The sequence below is a fragment of the Mustela lutreola genome, chromosome 6 (assembly GCF_030435805.1).
Source record: "Mustela lutreola isolate mMusLut2 chromosome 6, mMusLut2.pri, whole genome shotgun sequence".
In the NCBI taxonomy this organism is placed as follows: domain Eukaryota; kingdom Metazoa; phylum Chordata; class Mammalia; order Carnivora; family Mustelidae; genus Mustela; species Mustela lutreola.
In genome coordinates this window covers 97,208,981-97,223,569 of record NC_081295.1, presented here as the reverse complement: position 1 = coordinate 97,223,569, position 14,589 = coordinate 97,208,981, and the positions used below count along the sequence as shown (strand labels likewise).

The following is a 14,589-nucleotide window of genomic DNA, read 5'->3' as shown; positions in this document are numbered from 1 at the left end:
AGACTCTCAGTTCCCTCAACATGGTGATTTTCCTCCTTGCCTCACTTCCTCTGTCTGCACTGAAGCCTAGAAACTGTGGTAGGGTAGTTATCTGGGACAACCAAAGGGCTGAGCTCATCTGTTTTCTGTCTCAAAAATTGTTATTCTCACATGCCTGATATCCATTGCCTTGGAGACTGTTATTTTCTATATATATCTGGTATGATTTTTGGTATATATAATTTTGGTATATGATTTTGGTATATATAATCTGGTATGATTTTGTTGTTTATTTACTTTCAGATAGGGGATTGCATCCATTTTTATTACTTGGGAAGAATTAGCTGACCTTTCTCCCCAGTTAATTTTTTTTTGTAGTTTTATGGTTTTATTAACACAAATATGACATACACAACAAGCTGTCTATTCATTTTCTTAGCTGTGCAGCCTGGCATTGGGATTGGTGACTCTGATTGCCAGCTGGGCTGCTCTTTCCACAATAGCTTTGCAGTTCTTGGAGGAGACGTTGTGCGCAATCTCTGCACAGTAAGATTTGTTGCACATCAGCAGCACTTCAAGCTCCTTGACGTTGTGGACTAGGAACTTCCTGAAGCCACAGGGAAACATGTGTTTTGTCTTCTTGTTGCTCCCATAACCAATGCTGGGCATTAAGATCTGGCCCTTGAGTCTTCTGCACACCCTATTGTCAATGCCTCTCAGCTTCTGCCAGTTGCGCTTAATTTTGACATATCTGTCTGACTGGTGCTGGATGAACTTCTTGGTCCTCTTTTTAATGATCTTGGGCTTCACCAAAGGTCTGAGAGCAGCCATGATGCCCAGTAACAGATGACTGTCACCTCCACAGGCAGTGCCGAGGAAGAGAGGGGATGGTGGTGTGCAAGGGCTGATCTCCCCAGTTAATTTTCGATATCACTCCTTGATTCTCTAAACCATTCTAGCTTTCTGCCAAGAAATTTCCTTTTCCCAAGTTGACTTAATTTGGGTTTTTCCAACTTATGTCTAAAAAAATTATGATTAACAAACAGTAACATACATTACAGTAATGTATAATGTATACTGTAATACTGTATGTATTACATACATACAGTAACATAACAATCAAGTAACATACATGGATTTATAAACCAGAATGATGTAGATAGAATACATTTATTCTGATTGATAAGTAAATATTTGAAATCTTTAGTGCATTTTTTAAGTGGTAGGTCCAATTTTGGTTAAAATCCTGATGAAAGGGAACAAAATTATAATCTTTTCAAATATACTTAAACTCTGGAGGAAAAGCTGATATTGATACCATAAAATCCACAGAAAAAAGAGAAAATTTCCACCTCGGTTTTTGTGTTATAATTGATAAATTCCTTCGGTGCTTCTAGCAAATTTAACAGTGACCCAAATCCTTCATCAAAAGCAGAAGGAAGGTAATAAGTAGGTTCATTAAGATTTTAGAGACTATTAATGTGACTATTGCCTGCCTGCTTGGACCCCTAAGAACTTTTAGTCTTAATAAACTTCACTGGATAAGAGGGCGATCTGGCTGCGACATCTGTCACCCCATTGATCGCCAGGGTTGATTCGGCTGATCTGGCTGGCTAGGCGGGTGTCCCCTTCCTCCCTCAGCGCTCCATGTGCGTCCCTCCCGAAGCTGCGCGCTCGGTCGAAGAGGACGACCTTCCCCGATAGAGGAGAGGACCGTTCTTCGGTCAAGGGTATACGAGTAGCTGCGCTCCCCTGCTAGAACCTCCAAACAAGCTCTCAAGGTCCATTTGTAGGAGAACGTAGGGTAGTCAAGCTTCCGAGACTCCAGACACATCCAAATGAGGCTATGTGTGTGGCAGTCTGCCTTTCTTTAAAAGAAAAGAACAAAACAAAACAAACAGAAACTTTAATATGTTATAGATAGTGATTCAAAAGTATCTCAATATTTAATCATTGCAAGTCACATTTATTCTCTCTTGATTCTGTCCGTGAATCATCGGCTCTTTTTGGAGGCATTTTGTGATGCAAATGCTACAGGCTTTTCTTGGCTATTTGGCATTTCAGTGTGAAAAATCATAACTCTGACCTCATAGACTGAAGCATAAGTAATTTTGCAGATTGACAGGACTGGGACCAAGTGCACAGAAATCCTTGAAGTGTAAGGAGCTGTTTAGATAGCTTTCAAGTTGCTTGACACTCTTTTGACCCATGTCACTATTTATTTTTCTATAATGATTTGGTCATAGAACTATGTGTTACTAGAAAAGTTCCCTGGGTACTTTAAGCATGAGAAAAAAATATTAATTTCAGCATCTTTCCTTTTCATAGACTATTTTTGCCACCTGGCATTTAAAAGGTAGAGTAAAAGCTAAAGTTGGACAGAATAATGATGAACATGGCTAAAGACAATGTTCATAGTTCACTAAAATATTCCTCCATCTTACTTTGGAACTTGGTCTATAAGAATACAGAAATCTCTGAATGTTAGAGAAGAGAAAAAGTAGAAAATGATAGAAGAAATAATATAAATTTGAAAATGACTTTATGGAATAAAAACATAACAGTTATTTTTGCTAATAACATTGAACAGTTTATAATTGGAAAATGCAATAGGTGGAAAAAGAAATGACCATAGGCCTGCTTACTAAATAATCATTTATTCTCTTAAGGATTAAGATGACACATTTATCAAATTTGGGTTTGACATGAAGTTGGGAGAAATTGTGTGAGCTTGTTAAGTATTAGAATGTAGAGTCAAAAAGATCTTGACAGGCTAAAATAAGAAGCTTAATTTTGTCATTTTACCAGATAAAATTTATGTCACAAAATGGTAAGTTCTTTACTGGGATTTATAGCAGGTGAAATGTGTGTGTGTGTGTGTGTGTGTATGTGTGTGTGTGTATGCGCACGTGTGCGTGTGTCTAGTACATATGTAGAATGATAATATGATGATTTGTATATATTTATAAATTGATAATATTATCTTTAAGTGTCAAGTCCTAGAATCAAGTACTGTGGGAAGCAATTTATATGTACTATCTCATTTCATTCTTATGATCACTTGAAAGTATAATTACTCTTATTAACTCAGTTCTACAAATGAAGAAATGGAAACTCTAGTGGTAAGTGATAGGGTCTAGACATGAACCTATTCCTGGGTCTTATTCACAAAGAGTATACCCTAATCCATATTCTATTGCTTCCCTGTAGCTAAATATGAGTCAGACATTTTACATGACTGTCAAAGAGACACATATTACATGAATGACAATGAGGTATCTCATAGAAGGGAGGTGGGAGTCTTTCTAACAACAAAATATTTCCAGCTTTTCCCCTTTCCATGAAATGTTGTACAGGCTACTCCATACAGACACAGATGTGAGTTAAAGGAGGACATTATTAAACAGTGGTGGGCAACATGTGGGTCAGGACTCTGTACTCAAACAGCTTACCTATGCCCTCTGTTTGTGCTATGTTAGTTTGCTAAAGCTGCCATGCAGAATACAACAGACTGGGTGACTTAAACAAAAGACGTTTGCTTTTTCATATTATGAAGGCTGTAAGTCCAAGATCAGGGTGTCAGCAGGATTGGTGTTTTCTGAGGGCCTCTCTCTTTGGCGTGGCTTGTACATGGCCACCCTTCTTTAGGAGTGCTTACATGTCTGTCTGGGTCCTAATTTTCCCTGCTTATAAGGACACCAATCATATTGAATTAGGGCCCACTCATAGAACCTCATTTTACCTTAATTGCCTCTTTAAAGGCCCTATCTACATATATAGTCACATTCTGAAGTACTGGGGATTATAACTTCAACATAGGAACTTTGGAAGAACACAGTTCAGCTCATAACACATACTAATTCTTGACCCGATATACCACTTTTTAAATTGCTGGCTCCTCTGCCTAGTTTTGACTTGAGAGCACTGAGAACTCAGCTCAAGATGGGATATTTCATATGGATATTCAGTTGGTGTCTCCTGGTCAGATGCTCTATCTCTACCAGCATCCAATGGAATGTTAGACCCTATTTTTAAAATTATGTCTTAATCTCCACTATAGATAACTAAGCCTTTCTCAGAATTCCAGAGGGCTGCATTGAGATTCGTTCTCTGAATATTTTCACATAATTAATACCATAGGGTCTTTTAGGTCTTGATATCATCGTATCTGCTGGATCATATGGCCCAAATGGCAGTATTGCTGGCCCTAAACCTGAACTTGGTAGAGCTCCCATTTTTGCTCTAGGTTCCTCTAAGAGCTGGCATTTTAGTATTGGTTGTGTTTCCTTCATCATGATAGGATGTGAAAAGTTTTTAATCGTTTGTCTTTAATTGTGTAAAGGCAGTGACCACTGGTTCCTTAAAAATTTTACTGATATATAAAGGCTGCGCATCTTGATAGGGTTTATCTCTACTCTCTGAAGCACACCCGTCTCCCTAAATGCTAACAACTTTGTTGTTCATCCAGCTCAATGAGTATATAATCAATGTGATGGATTGTAAAGACAGGCCAGTTCTCTTTAGACTAATTATGACAGAGGACGATAATTGACATAACTCTTGGGGGTTATGGTAAATGTATACTATTGCCCCTTTCATATGAATGCAAACATTTCTAATTTCTCCTTTTTGAATAGACTAGAAAAGTACTCATTTATCAAATCAACAACCTGATAGTATGTGAGGAACCTGAGGCTATATTAATCTACTGTGTTAAAAAAAAAATACATCTGGCACAAAGGTTGCCAACTGATGCTCCAGAGGTTGGTAACGTTTGATATTCTGGCATTTCAACTTTTTTTAAAGATTTAATTAATTAATTATTTGATTAATTAACTTAATTAGAGAACATAAGCTGTGTGAGGGTAAAAAGAGAGGGAGACAGAGAATCTTAAGGATACTGCACTGAGCCTGGAGCCTGAGGTGGGGCTTGATATCATAATCCTGAGATCCTGACCTGAACACCAAAATCAAAGAGCTGGACACTGAACCAACTGAGCCACTCAGGCACCCCCTGGCATTTTTTTTTTAAGACTTTATTTATTTGACAAAGAGAGACATAGCAAGAGAGGGAACATAAGCAGGGGAAGTGGGAGAGGGAGAAGTAGGCTTCCTGCTGAGCAGGGATCCCTTTGTGGGGCTGCATCCCAGGACCCTGGTATCATGTCCTGAGCCAAACGCCTTAATGACAGAGCCACCCAGGTGCCTGCCCACTGGCATTTCAATTTTGCATAGAATGGGCTATTGCTTTTATCACATGCTTATAGGAGCCATTCTGATAGTGACTTAGCAACATAGAGTCTTTGCCAAAATGTTAAATCTTTTATCTCTGGAATGTGCTTCAAAACACTTTAACGCTTATCTATTTAATTTTATGTACTAGACTTTTTTTTTAAAAGATTTTATTTATTTATCTGACAGAGAGAGCTCACAAGTAGGCAGAGAGGCAGGCAGAGAGAGAGAGAGAGGAGGAAGCAGGCTCCCTGCTGAGCAGAGAGCCCAATGCGGGGCTCGATCCCAGGACCCCAGGATCACGACCCAAGCTGAAGGCAGAGGCTTTAACCCACTGAGCCACCCAGGCGCCCCTGTACTAGACTTTTTGATCAAGTTCTCCTGAAATTTAGTCCCCCTTTACTCCTCTGGCTCCTATTGGCTCATGCTGACTAGGTCCAGCTGCTCCTTTAAAATGGAATCTTTAGCCTCTAAACAGTCCCAGAATGTCTTGGTTAGGTTATGTTATAGGCTTAATGACCAGAAGGGAAGATGGGTAGACCCTAAGAGGGCAGGCACATGTTATTTTGTGGCAGAGAGGTTCCTACATTTTCTTTAAGCATGGGGTAGGGAGCATTATTTCTTAACATCAAGCAGTGATAACTTACTTCTTCGGGGTAAGAGTGTTCAGAGGAGGGCCACCTGGTTGACTCAGTTGAGCCTGAAACTCTTGATTTTGGCTCAAGCATTAACCTCAGGGTTGTGAGATTGAGTCTCAGGCAATTTGCTTGAGAGTATTTCCCCTCAGTGCCTCCCCATCTTGTGTGTGTGTGTGTGTGTGTGTGTGTGTGTGTGTTTTCTTCTCTCTCTGTCTTTAAAATAAATAAGTAAAATCTTAAAAAAAAAAAAAAAAAGGAGGGTTCAAAGTCTCTTATGAGTATACAAAACTTTCAGGGCATATACCCAGATGTGCCTTTCTTAAGTGTCAAAGTACCATTTGTATTTCATGCAGGGACATTACTTTGACGTAATCAAATTGCCTTTGTTGGGCATTTAACCTTAGAAAGCTAAACCACTCTATTAAGTCCTGGTCCTTGTCCTCAATTGTTTTTTCTTTCTCTCCTCCTGCTGCAAGAGAGGAGAGTCTCTTTGTAAGCTACCAGAAGGTCCCACTGGCTTTCAGTATTTGTTTTTCAGTTACCTGTTGATTGTCCACAGTTTTTCACTACCTTTTTCTAAAGCACCAGTGGTGCTTAGCCATAGTGTTCCCATCCCCAACATACATGTTGACATATACCGGATGTTTAAACACCTGGAGTATTCCCCTCCACTGATGAACCATCTCAGCTTACCACCAGTGAGAATTTTAAAGGTTGGATTACCACCCTAAGCCAAGGACTTTCTATGTTCTATCAGCAGTAAAGGTATCTTCATTGACAGATGGGCGGTGAGTTATTTAGCTGCACAAATTATAGCCTATCACTGGTACCAAATATTATTGTGTGATTCTGTGAAAATAGATGCTAAGATGGAAATTTTGTGAGCAATAATTATTAGATAATAGTATCCTAGTGAAAAAAAATAGCAACTGTGGAAAAAAAAAGTGGGGGGGAGAGGAAACAAGGATTGCACAAAAGGAGAAGTCAAATTTCTGTGCAAGCCCAACAAAGCCTGGGCCAATCCCAGGGGAAGGTTTGGAGCATTTCCTATGAAGGTGTTTTATGGAATTGGCTCCTGGCTGGCCAAAATGGTCAGACTCTATGCAATGCTCCACATCGTCTGCTCCCTTCACAAATAAAAGCAGATTGCATCCTTAAGGCATCACTCTGCAGTTGAGGAAGCCCTGAAAGAGCCAGGAGCTGGAGGGTGCCTGCCTCACCAGTTGGGGGTAATATATCCTTCCTCAAATTGGGATGTGAGCGATGCATCTTCATTGTAATACAAAAGTCAAATTATATTATTTCCTTATACCATACATTTCATAATAAAACAAATCCCAGGTGAATCCAGTAGACAAATTAATATCAATTTTTAAGTGAAACATTAAAATAATTGCTGGACAGTCTTTCCTCATCTTAGACTCTTCCCTCCTTGTATTAGCCTGATTTTGTTTTACAGAATCAATATTCTTCTGTGTGTTATTGAAAATGTGTTCTATTTCAGTAGGTTTTTTGTTTTTTGTTTTGTTTTGTTTCGTTTCTTCATTTGTTGACAACAAATCTATATAGTTACAAAGTGTATCTTCCACAAGTCAGCACTATTCTGGTTTCTCTGGGAAACAGAATTATTTTAACAAGCATTTATGGGGAATGAGAACATCCTGGCTTACTATTGGCTTAATCATATGTATTTTGGTATTAAGTTATTTAAATTATCTATTCTACAAAAAAATACATAAGTTAAAAATGAGCTAATGCATATTTATGTTGCTTCCAGTCACTGCATTTGGAGATAACTTACACACGGATAAATAATACAATTATTCATTCATACACACACACACACAAAAAATCTCTCAAAAAAATATATATATATAATCTCTCAAAAGGCTGAAAGCTATAAAGGCAGAAACCATGTCTGACTTGTACAGTACTATATTTCTAGCACCTAGCATAGAGCCTGACATGTAGTAGATATTCAATAAGAGCATGTCAAATCAATGAAGAAAATAAATGAGTGAATTAATAAATAGGTAGTGGTAAAAACTTTCCAAGGATGAAGTGGAAAGAATATTTTTCCTATTACTGGAATGTGTTTAAGAATAATCTTGTTGAAATTTTTTCAAGAAAATTTGACAGTTGAGACTTATGTTAAGATTCAACCCATTGATTCAGAAACTCTCTTATATGGACTTCTTTCTCAATGTATTCTCTCTAAAATGGAACAGCACTTTTCCTTAAGTACCTCATGAAAGCCTTCATGTAATGCAGTCCTCTATAGTACTGAACAAGAAATTCCTTTGAAAGAAGAGAATTAGAAATAAATATACTTACACACACATATACACACAGAGACACACACACATCTTACAATCCACTTACCCTTATATATATATGCCTACTTTAAAATAGGATTTCTATTTCAAATTTTTACTTAGAATGGAATAGTAGGTAATGAATATCTGGCAATATTATTTAGCTCTTCTTGGAAAGATCCTGAACTTACAGACCAGGAAGCTGAAATTTGGATTTAAATTTAATTGTGTCTCTTTCTAAATATGTCTATCAGAAGATTCCCTCACATAGTTCAATTTCCTGTATTCTATATCCAATTCAGATCTATTCTTTAAAATCAGTCTTCTTTATCCAACTCTCTGCTGCATATATCTAATTTGATGCTTCATAACCACTTCAAACTCACCATATCCACAAATTAAATCATAATTATCTCAAATCATTTCTCCAGTCCTACTTTGCTAATACCAAATCTCTCCTCCAGTGTTCTTTGTATTATTAATGGTACCATCATCTAGTCACTCAAGTCATTTTAGATACAAATCCATCTCAACCAGGAATTATTCTCTTCCTTATTTCATTGAACCTCTACGCCAAACTGAGCTGATACCTCCACCTCTTGTACATATTGGCACCAAGATACTTATCACATATTTCAGTTTTACTTTTATGTATCTCTTCTATAACATCTTTGCTCTTTGTTGGCAGAGATTATATTTGTGTTTGGATTACTAACACCAAGCACAGATCCGACACATTTAGGCATTCAGAGAACTATTCTAGTTTAATTTAAAAAAAAAAAAAGAATAAATATTGCACTTCTTTATCTTTAAATAAGAATTAATTTATATATATGTATATATAAAGTACATTTGTACACATATATGTGTATATATATTGTTCACATTTGTTTACACACACACACAAATTCAGGTTGTAAATATATGAACACAGTCCAATGCCAAGAAAACAGTGGATTCTGAAAACTGTTTCTGAAATTAAATTAAAATTAGGGAAATTCTAATGAAGAAGAAAGTTAGGAACAGAAAGCTGGTAATATGGGAGATTGCTTTGCTCTTCCAAAAGTGAGATGTGTAACCATAGACCAGATCATTCTAGCTTCTTTAGTTTCATAAGAGGGACAGGGGTCTTTAAGTCCCTTCTGTCTATAAAATTCTGGACCTTTATTTTGTAAGTCTGTGTCTATGTATGTTTGGGTATGTGCACATAAATTCAGATTCTCATTGTTTTACCTGCTTTTTAAGGAAATAGGTTATGTAACATATTAGTAACATAATAATAACATGTTACTATTACATGTTACCATTCCAAATATCTCCCATGGTATCTACAACATTCTAGGGAGGTAGTAAGTATTTATTAGGTGAATACAACAGTCGCATATATTTTTCATAGTCGCCACATTCTGTTTCTCAATGAGTGTTCACAGGTATCATTTTCCTCCATGTTTACTCAATTCTGGTAAATTGAGTCTAGCTGCTGAACTTCAATACACATGGAAGAATCAATTTCAGAAGGTATATGTCAATCTTAGTAATCCCTGTTTCAGAGGATTCAATACCACCTATAGCTCCTTTATGAATTTATGCCCATTCTTGTCAGAAAATAAGTGATACCTGTGCTATACTGAACAGATCTCCGCTATGGTCTTCTTCTTCTTTTTTTTTTTTTTTTTTTTTTTTTTCACCATGGTCTTCTAAAGAAAACATTATGGGAGGAATTTATATGCAATTAGTCTGAGTAGTTAAACAGTACATCGTGCTTCAGATAAATCAGTCCTTTCTTTTGTGCTTTGGTTTGTTATCTTAATATAATATAGGTAAAGTAATATATCAACTAATATATCAACTAATGTATTTCTTTCCTGTTGGCCTCATTCCTGGATAAGGAAGTCTAGATGATAAAGAGCCCAGGATGGGCCACAATCCAGAATCTTTCAGGGATGAATTAATAGTTTTACTCCTATAGTAGAAATCTAGTTGTTTGGGAACAGCTACCTTGATAAGTATACTCAAAAGATTTCTTAAGTTCAGTGGGTAAAGGGCCACAATTATTAAGATCTTTCTCATTGAGGGAAGCAGGGAGTGGCTACAAGTAAACCACCCTTTTGCCTTTCCTGGACACTTATTCCTACCACCCAACTAAGAGGGAGAGGTAGATGGAATTATATGAATTCAGAGAGTTGAGATTAATGCTCAGAATCATCCAATTAGTAATTGCATGTCTAGGAGAAAAATTTATGAGTACAAGTAGTAATAAGTTTTGGGATATAAGAAATAAGGAAATGGACAAAGAAGACTTCTGTCTTATGTTAACAATAAATTTAATTGTCTGATAAAGAAAATCATATCTGATGAGATTTTTCATTAGGAAGATATGAGTGAAGGGAAAGCCTTCTCATCAATATTAGAAAAGCTTCCAAATTTCTTTTTAATAAAAAACCACACATTCTCTTGTGAGACTAGCATATCAGTGTCCAAAATATTAAGCAAATTAGTACTTCTCACCATTATTCTGGAGACACTAAAATAGGCTATTTAGGGACTTGATATACAGATTCGTGGATAGGCTAATAGAATGACTTGATTTCACCCCTAACAAGCTAGAAAGTGCGTACTTAAAATTGTACAAAATGGAGAGGAAGAATGCCTTGGTGGCTTAGTCAGTTAAGCGTCTGCCTTTGGCTCAGGTCATGATTGTAGGGTCCTGGGGTTGAGTCTGCATCCGGCTCCTCACTCAGTGGGGAGCCTACATCTTCCTCTCCTTCTGCTCCCCGTTCTTGTGCACTCTCTCTCTAACAAATAAATAAATAAAATCTTTAAGAAAAATAAACAAAGAAGATGAAAATGAGATAAGATACTCAATGATCACCAAAGGTCATTTCTTTTTCTCTGCTTAATACTCTGTTTTACTATTCAAACATCTTACAGCCCAGAAAGTATTTCTTATATGAAACTATAAAGTCCCTAATTTAATTTCTTTGTGGATGGAAGTCCAGGAAGGCAGATAAATTTGATTTTCATAATTCTCTTTCTGAATGAAGATAAGAACCAGACTCCAAAAGGATGGGATTCCAAAGGCTAGCCATAGTTTTAAGCCCCCTGAAAGTGAGCTGTGGGATGAAGCCAGATTTCAGTTCCAAAAGGGAATTTGAGAAAGTATAGGGCAGAAAGCAAAGAGACTACCAGAGGAGGGTAGGACCATGGAGAGAGGGGAGGCTGTGGATCAATGGAAGCTCACTAACCACATACCTCTTGGATATGGAGCTTCTAATAGGAAGACTAATTTTGGACAAATCAGTGTTGAGAAAAACATTAGCAGTGCAAACAATGACCAGACTCAAAAACCGCTTGAATTTGAGCTTGCAGAAAAAGTAACTCTGTGCTCCATGTTATAGAGAGCTCAGAAAAGCAGGCTGACAGTATTTCAACAAATACTTATTTCCTGCAAATATTTATTGAGCATTCACGATGTGTCAAATACTGACGTTACAGCACTGAACGAAACAGAGGAGACTTTTTCTTCCAGAAGTTTACATTTCTGTGGGAATGACAAACATTAAGCAAAATGGAAAGCAGGCATCAGAATTACAGGTTGGGATAGGTACTTTGAAGGTAACCGACCAGGTGATGAGAAACTGCTTAAAGGATTTTAAGGCAATCTAAGTGGTCTGGGAAGGTGACGATAGGAAATGAGTAAAATAAAGGAAGTTCTCCATTGATCAAGGACACTGTCCTCAGCATTGTATTTACAGAAACATGAATCTACAACACCAGCATTTCGTCCACTGAAGTAGAACACTGTGTGGTCCCCATTTCAGCTAGACAGTAAGACATCAGAAAATTTGGCAGACAAGATGTTTATGAAATTGTTAGTGCGATGAAAATACAAAGACTTTTTTTTCATCAGACTACTAAATACTTCAATAATATAACAAAAATAGTTTTGTTAATATCAACATATGCTGAACTGAACTAACATTTTGTTTGTTTTCTTCATTTTTGCTTTTTCAATTATACACCATCACACATAAGGTTTTCTCCCCTGGAGGAGCATATACTAGAATTGTTTGTTTTCATTGAACATAAGAAAATAATGATAATACCTTCTCTTCTGTGTTTCATTTTTTAAGCAAAACTCAAATTATCACCCTTCAAAATCCTAATAGAAACAGTTTGTTTTGGACTGAGTGACAAATCAACGTAATTGAAAAAATATTTTGTAGCATGAGATTTTTTTGTTTTTTTAATCAATTTCATAGCCTCTAGTGAAAGCTATCCTCCCAACTTAGAGCAGCAGTAGCTGCTTGGTTTCCTAGGGCTGCTCAAAAAAAAATTGACCAGGGTGTGCAAGTCTTCAAATATGAACCTGTGTTGTCATGCCTAGAACAAAGCATTCTTTAAAAGATACTGTACTTAGTGCCTTTCTTTCCCCACTATTCTAACTATTCCCAAGTGCTTTTGAACACTACCACTAGGTAGTCAACACTCCCTCTAGTGATTTTCCTTGTCATGTAGCAAAACTTAGATAACTCTTCCTTTTCTTCCAGCCATCTATGAAAATGATTGAGTTATGAGAGATATCACTGAGTCATTGAATAGTCTCATGACCCAAATCTCAGTTTATTTTTTTTTAATTTCTAGTTATTTTCTGCTAATTTTTAAAAGGATTCCCTTTTTTCTAGCTAGCTGGATGAGGATAATGTGAACTTTTAGTACTCATTCAGAAATAGCTTTTCTTAGGAAGATTTACATTTTAGGGTTTTTTTTTTTTTTTGAAAAAATAAAAACACCTGATAACTTGATTCAAAGAAATAGATGTGAGATATTGGCATTTATGGCAGGCTGGTATGTCTTTAGGTAATCATAAAAATTGCTACACTAAGGACTGGCCTTCAGCTTTTGTAAAGTATGATAGGATATTACTGGAGTTACAGAAAAAAAAAAAAACTCATTCTTTGCTTTGAATAAGCAGTAGGGGGGAAAAGGCAGTGAAAAATGCAACACAGGGAAACCAACTGATATTTTTCTGAAAAATTTCCTAGAAAGGAAAATGAGACCCTTCCTGAATGAATGTTGACAGAACTATAGAGAAAAAAGAGAGAAAAAAATGTTATATATCTAAGTATGTACTTGCAAACAAGGAATATCCTGTCGAAGTGACTTAAGCAGAAATGTAATTTATTGGATCAACATAAAAGATCCCAGAGTTGACTGAATAGCTGGACAACATGTCACAGACGACCGGCAGGAGCTAAGAAAGAGAAAGGAAGGCAAAACCAAGATTATGCCGACTTGTACTTGCTGCCAGTAATCTCTAAGAATAATTTCTCACAAGCCCAATGTCTTTCCACAACTCCCAAGGTTCAAAAAATTGGTAGGAACCTTAAATTGGCTGGGTCTAGTCAGGCCCCAGATGATCTGTCTGGAATTGGGGAGAGAGATATCTGTATCCTTTTGAGCTTTTATGATGGATAGTGTGGTATGGATCTCATCGTTTTTGACTTTTCCATAATATAGGAAGGTTATTTGTATTCTGAGCAACCTTCAACAATCACCATCAGTTCATTATATACTTTTGGTTTTTTTCATCCAATTTATAAAGAAACACATAGTAAAGTACTCTTACATATCGTAATGCAAATAGATCTCTAATCCTTTATATGTTTTATATGTACAATAAATGCACTTACCCTCTCCCCCCAGTGACATGTCCAAAATCTCAACAATTATTGCAGTTAACTTGGGGTATCATTTGTTTCTTTGGCATTATAAATCTGCCTGCATATTATGCAAACTGTGGACAAAATTGTAGTTTACCCATAGAACCTACATAAAATCACAGAGGGTAGAAGAAGAAAGAAAATGAAAGTCAGTTAAGATATGCAATATATGCATAACCTTCTTGTTCTCGTTCAGTCTCTATCAAAACTTGTTTTCAAGTTTTGAAAACAAATTTATTATATAATAATAAATTATTATTTATTAAATACCAAACAAAAACAAAATTATTATTATATTATGCAATATATGCATAACTTTCCTGTTCTCTTTCAGTTTCTATCAAAACTTGTTAGTGCTATGCCATCATTGGTCCTCTTAACTGTCACAGATTCACACAGTTCTATTGAATCAACGCTGAATCAACGCATTACTCTTTATAAACACTGAATCAATGCATTACCATTTATAAAATTTATGATTCATAATAACATGAAACTTAGTGGTGGCATTCTTTATAATAATGAATCTGTCACAAATAGTATAAATCGAATCACTGTACAAACTAGTATGAATGAAATAGTTTTCATGAGGAGAAATTTTTAATACTCCCACATGGCATCATATAAATGACAAGCCATTTTAATACTGGTCTTTAATGAATGAAGTGGTTGGAAGCATATAGGTGAGGAACTAAAAGTGGA

The 14,589-nt window shown here is 36.4% G+C and overlaps 1 protein-coding gene across 1 annotated transcript; it reads right to left on the bottom strand.

Moving 5' to 3' along the window:
* Positions 1–344: 344 nt before the first annotated feature.
* On the bottom strand, positions 345–861 carry LOC131833205 (large ribosomal subunit protein eL32-like). Its single transcript, XM_059176378.1, has one exon. The coding sequence runs from the start codon at positions 808–810 to the stop codon at positions 415–417; it is 396 nt and encodes a 131-aa protein (XP_059032361.1). The 5' UTR covers positions 811–861; the 3' UTR covers positions 345–414.
* Between the last annotated feature and the right edge of the window lie 13,728 nt (positions 862–14,589).

Bases quoted from the DNA above. Each gene is read 5' to 3' on its own strand.
- LOC131833205 (XM_059176378.1), bottom strand. From the start codon at position 810: ATGGCTGCTCTCAGACCTTTGGTGAAGCCCAAGATCATTAAAAAGAGG.